Below are 6,000 nucleotides of genomic sequence, written 5' to 3' on the forward strand. Positions count from 1 at the left end.
GTTGTTACAGCACCTCAGGACATCCTAGCTAGTGGAGATGCCCTCCCCTCCGGACACAGCCCCCACTTTTGGCGGCAAGTCCAGAGGAGATAATGAGAAAAACAAGGAGTCACCTACCAGTCAGGACAGCCTCTAAGGTGCCCTGAGCTGAGGTGACCCCTGCCTTTAGAAATCCTCCATCTTGAGTTTGGAGGATTCCCCCAATAGGAATAGGGATGTGCCCCCCTCCCCTCACAGAGTAGTCACAAAGAGGGTGTAGCCACCCTCCAGGACAGTAGCCATTGGCTACTGCCCCCCAGACCTAAACACACCCCTAAATTCAGTATTTAGGGGTGACCCTGAACCCAGGAAACCAGATTCCTGCAACCTGAAGAAAGAAGAAGTACTTCTGACCTGAAAATCCAGCAGAGATGACAGAGACACCAACTGACTTGGCCCCAGTCCTACGGGCCTGTCTCCAGACTCAAAGAACTTGCACAGCGACGCATCCAGTGGGACCAGCGACCTCTGAGGACTGCCCTGCACAGAAGGGACCAAGAAACTCCCGAGAACAGCAGTACTGTTCAGAAACTGCAACAACTTTGAAACGTCTTTAAACAGACTCTCACTTCCTGTCAGAAGCGGGTGTCTTCACGCTCTGCACCCGACGCCCCCGGCTCGAGTCCAGGACAACAAACGCCGCAGAGAGGACTCCCAGGCGACTCCAATGACGTGGACACCCTGAGTCGACCCCCCACCCCCTGTACCCCCACAGCAACTCCTGCAGAGAGGATCCAGAGGCCCACCCTCTGACCACGACTGCCTGGTAACAAAGGAAACCGATGCCTGGACCGAGCACTGCACCCGCAGCCCCCAGGACCGAGAGAAACCACCTACCAGTGCAGGAGTGACCAGCAGGCGGCCCTCATCCTAGCCCAGTTGGTGGCTGGCCAGAGAAGCCCCCCGTGCCCTGCCTGCATCGCCTAAGTAACTCCCGGGTCCCTCCATTGCTTTTTATAGCAAACCCGACACCTACTTTGCCTACTGCACCCGGTCGCCCCTGTGCCGCTGAGGGTGTGTTTTGTGGGCTTGTTGTGTTCCCCCCTAGTGCTCTACACAACCCCCCGGTCTGCTCCCAGAGGACGCAGGGACTTACCTGTAAGCAGACTAGGACCGGAGCACCCCTGTTCTTCTTAAGCGCCTATGTGTTTGGGGCCCTCCTTTGACCTCTGCACCTGGCAGACCCTGTGTTGCTGGTGCAGTGGCTTTGGGGTTGCCTTGAACCCCCAACGGTGAGCTGCCTATGTCCAGGAAACTGACTGTGTAAGTGCTTTACTTACCTGAGAAACTCAACCAAACTTACCTCCCCGAGGAACTGTTGATTTTTGCAGTGTCCACTTTTAAAATAGCTTATTGCCATTTTAACTAAAACTGTGTGTACTACTGTTTTAAATCAAAGTTCTTTCCTTACCTGTGTGAAGTACCTTGCATTTTATGTACTTACCTCAAATCCTGAATCTTGTGTTTCTAAAATAAATTAAGAAAATATATTTTTCTGTATAAAACCTATTGGCCTGGAGTTGTCTGAGTGTGTGTTTCTCATTTATTGCCTGTGTGCGTACAACAAATGCTTAACACTACTCTCTGATAAGCCTACTGCTCGACCACACTACCACAAAATAGAGCATTAGTATTATCTAATGTTGCCACTATCACCCTCTAAGGGGAACCCGTGGACTCTATGAACACTATCTCTTACTTTGAGATAGTGTATACAGAGCCAACTTCCTATACCTGCTAAATTATTCTTGTGGTTCTAGAAATAAATTAAGAAAGAACATTTTTCTATATAAAAATCCTCTTGGTCTGGAGTTAAGCCATTGAGTGTGTGTTTCTCTTATTGCCTGTATGTGTACAACAAATGCCTTACACTACCCTCTGATAAGCCTAACTGCTCGACCACACTACCACAAGTAGAGCATTAGTGTTATCTGTTATTGCCTCCATCAAGCCTCTTGGGGAACCCCTGGGCTCTGTGCACATTATATCTCATTTTGATATAGTATATACAGAGCCAGCTTCCTTTACCAGGATATTAAGGTTATGATACCGATGTTTCAGCCTCTATCCTTGGTTTTGGTGAGAATGACTCTGAAGCTGCTGGGCCTCATTGCCTCCTGCATCCTGCTGATCACACATGCCAGATGGCATATGCAGTCTCTGCAGTGGGACCTGAAGTTCCAGTGGGCGCAGCATCAGGGGATCTCTCCAACATGGTCTAGATATCGGAGGGAACTGCAAAAGATCTGCAGTTGTGACTTTCGAATCGCGGTTGGGACAGAGGCAGGCCCCTCTCCCATCTCCAACCAGATTTCACAGTGGTGAAGGATATGTCACTCCTGGAATGGGGCAGCCACATGTGGGAGGCGGAGATTAGAGGTGTCTGGTCTCCATCAGGCTCCGGGCTCCACATCAGTCTTGTGGAGCTTAGGGTGATCAGGCTTGCATTGAAAGCATTCCTTTCCTCTCTACAAGGGAAAATGGTGCAGGTGTTCACGGACAACACCACCTCCATGGGGTACTGGAACAAGCAGGGTAGAGTAGGGTCGTGGACTCTTTTTGTTAAAAAGCTCTATGCCTCTGGACATGGCTGGAACATCAGGGCATATCCTTGGTGGTTCAAATCTGGCGGGCTCTCTGAACGCCAGAGCAGACTAACCCATCCGTCGTTGTATGGTCGATCACGAATGGCGTCTCCATACGGAGGTGGCGCAAGGTCTCTTTCATCAGTGTGGAGAGCCTTGGTTAGATCTGTTCGCCTCCGCAGAGAATGCGCAATGTCAGCTGTTTTGCGTGTTAGAGTTTCCAAGGCAGCACTTGCTCGGCGACGCTTTTCATCTCGAGTGGAAAACAGGCCTCCTTTATGCCTTCCTGCCCATACCACGTCTGCCCAGAGTTCTAAAGAAGATCAAGAACGACCGGGCCCAAGTCATTCTTGTGGCTTCAGAGTGGGCACAAAGAGTATGGTATCTTAAGCTTCTGAGCATGGCCATCGATCCTCCGATCGGACTGCCCCTTCGGTAGGATCTTCTATCGCAGTAGCAGGAAACCGTTCTCCACCCGAACCTGTCCAGTCTCCACCTCTTTGTGTGGAGATTGAGCGGTGTCAGTTGACAGCTTTCGACGTTCCGCCCGAAGTCTGCAGAGTAATCTTGGCAGCCAGGCTTCCCTCCCCAAAAGGGTATATGCCCGTCGTTGGAACAAATTTGTGGCATGGTGTACCAACAAATCTGCTGATTCCCCCATTCTGCACCTCTATCTGAGGTTTTACTGTTCATTCTCTCTCTTGCCCAGAAGGGCTCTGCTTTCGGCACCCTTAAAGGGTACCTATCTGCCTTCTCTGCCTTTCTTAGACTGCCAGATCAACCATCCTTGTTCAAATCTCCCATCGTTGGGAGGTTTCTTAAGGGACTCACTCACATGTTCCCACCTTCCCCGTTGATAATGCCGCTGTGGCATTTGAACCTGTACTTGCATACCTTATGTGGGCTCCTTTTGAGCCACCACATAATTGTCCATTGCGGCTTCTCACTTTAAAGACAGTCTCTTATTGCCATCACCTCTGCTCACAGAGTGAGTGAGCTCCACACTCTTAATTCAAAGCCACTATTTCTATCTGTCCATCCTGACAAAGTGGTGCTTCATACTAGTGCCTCTTTTCTTCCTAAAGTACGCTGTTTCATGTAGACCAATCCATCACTTTGCCTACTTTTTACGCACACCTAAATCCTTCTCATGAGGAGAGACTCCACCATATGGATCCAAAAAGAGTGTTGGCGTTCTATCTCAATTGTACCAAGGACTTCTGAGTGGACGATCAACTCTTTCTTGATTATGTGAGTGCGAAGAAAGGACGAGCAGTGCAGAAGCGGACCATCCTTCAATGGGTTATCCTCTACAACAAGATGGGCTACACTTTGGCAAAAAAGCAACTCCTGAGGATTTGCCTGCTCATTCCACCATAACAACTGCTGCAACCACTATGTTGGTATGTGGAGTTCTGGTCCTTGATATCTTCCAGGCAGCAGCGTTGGCATCCCTGCACACGTTCACAAAGCACTACTGCCTGGACAGTCATGTCCGTAGAGACTGCTACTTTGCCCATTAGGTACTACAGGACTTTTTAGTCTGATCTTAGTTCGCAGCCCACCTCTGAAAGGATGGTATTGCTTCGGTATCAATTATAAAATAGAGAATCTGCAACTGGAAGCCACTGTCAGATGAACAAGTTACTTATCTTCAGTAACAAATGATCTGGTTGAGACACATTCTAGTTGCAGATTCCTTACTGACCCACCCATCCTTCCCACTGCAAACTGATTTGCAGGGTCAAGGACTCCCTTTTCAGAGCCCTAGTTTTGGCGCACCACTATCCGTGTTCTTCATGGCTCCTTGCTAGGGGCGTGGAAAGTCATGAAAAGAAGCTGAAGTCCTCGCTCCGGGGTGGCGCCTATATACCACTGCGACATCATCACAGCGATCACAACGCACACAGTCGCCCGACGCCACCTGACTGCTCACAAGGGTACTGCTCGAAGAAAAAAATCTCCAGATCCAGTCTGATGCCTGGGGGAAATTCTAAGGTAAGGAATCTGCAACTATGTCTCTACCAGATAATTTGTTACGGAAGGTAAGTAACATGTTCATCTCATTGATCCTTTTTCAATGACCTGTTTTTTTATTTTAATATTAATTCCTAATGTATGTCCACAAAGTTTTACATGTCTACCAATTAGCCATCTAAGCAATTAAGTAACGTTTGACATTTTCTGTTATTTTTCTGTACTTCTAGTGGGCCTGTTCCAGTGTTGGTGATGAGTCTGCTTTTCATTGCTTCTGTTTTTATGCTGCACATCTGGGGCAAGTACACAAGATCTTAGAATAAGATGCCCAGTTTTCTGGCGGCTTGAATATCTTCATCTTGGACCAAACATACAAATTAGATAAGAACTTTCTGGAAAAGAATGCTGTTCCACCTAGCATGAAATAAAACTTCTAAGGACTCAAAAAGTTTGTTGAGCTGTTTTAATCCACAAATCTTGACATATTTACTGACGGCTAATGAATTCTTAATTTGGCAGCTTGGACTCTGAACATGTAATGAATGTTGTTGTGCAATGTTTCTAATCCAGTGCAAAAAAAATAAAAAAAAGTACTTCCTTCCTTGAATATGTTATTACTGATTTAGTGTTGCAGACCACATGACTTTTGCAAGGTTTTTCACAGAGAACATCTGAGAAATGGCAAGAATTAAAGAAAAGCAATTTTAAACCGTTTTCTCACCGAAACCAGGAGGTAGTTTGGGTCCTTCGGTTAGCTGCATGGTTGGATCCTTTAGAGCTTGTTTCTGTGTAGCTATCTGACTGCAGCACTAAAACGTAATGTGTGCATTTTAATATGAATCCCAATATGCACTGCAATAATTCAGACATGAAATAAACCACAGGCAGTACTGATTGCAATTGTGGTAGTAAGACTTTAGGAAAACATTGTTTTGCTGGTATGTCACTACTCTATCTGCACAGGCATACTCTCCCACAGTACACGTGGGCCAATTGATCCTAGTGAGTAATAGGATTTTGTGACTGAAAATGGAGCAGTGCTGCTTGTTCACCCAGATGGGTATAGTTGAAACTGAATGTATACGTTTGTGAACCTCTGTATGGCTACAATGGCAACAAAAACAATTATTGCCAAAGTTGCCAGGTCTGGCCTTGAAAGCTTGGTGCAATGTTTTTTGAATTTTTTATTGCAAGCATGAGCCACAATAATTCAATAAATAAAATTTAGCACCTGAACGTGGTTGCCATATGCTTTTTTTTTTTTAATCAATGGAGAGGCAACCCTCCTAGGTTACGTGCATATATTATACTTTACTATGTGATCTATCTGCCCTCCTAGACAGAGACATAATCTCTCACTAAGCGCCATGATATGTTTTTAATCTTACCAAGGAGTCTC

General features: G+C 46.8%; 1 protein-coding gene across 1 annotated transcript in view; it reads left to right on the forward strand.

Moving 5' to 3' along the window:
• The window catches only part of SEC61B (SEC61 translocon subunit beta), a 128,539-nt gene extending 123,331 nt beyond the window's left edge, over positions 1 to 5,208 (forward strand). The window contains exon 4 of the mRNA XM_069219630.1: positions 4,832 to 5,208. Within this exon, the coding sequence (XP_069075731.1) occupies positions 4,832 to 4,919 (88 nt within the window). The 3' untranslated portion in view covers positions 4,920 to 5,208. The remainder of the gene's footprint in view (positions 1 to 4,831) is intronic.
• The last annotated feature ends 792 nt before the right edge of the window (positions 5,209 to 6,000 follow it).

Source organism: Pleurodeles waltl, chromosome 2_2 (assembly GCF_031143425.1).
Source record: "Pleurodeles waltl isolate 20211129_DDA chromosome 2_2, aPleWal1.hap1.20221129, whole genome shotgun sequence".
NCBI lineage: Eukaryota > Metazoa > Chordata > Amphibia > Caudata > Salamandridae > Pleurodeles > Pleurodeles waltl.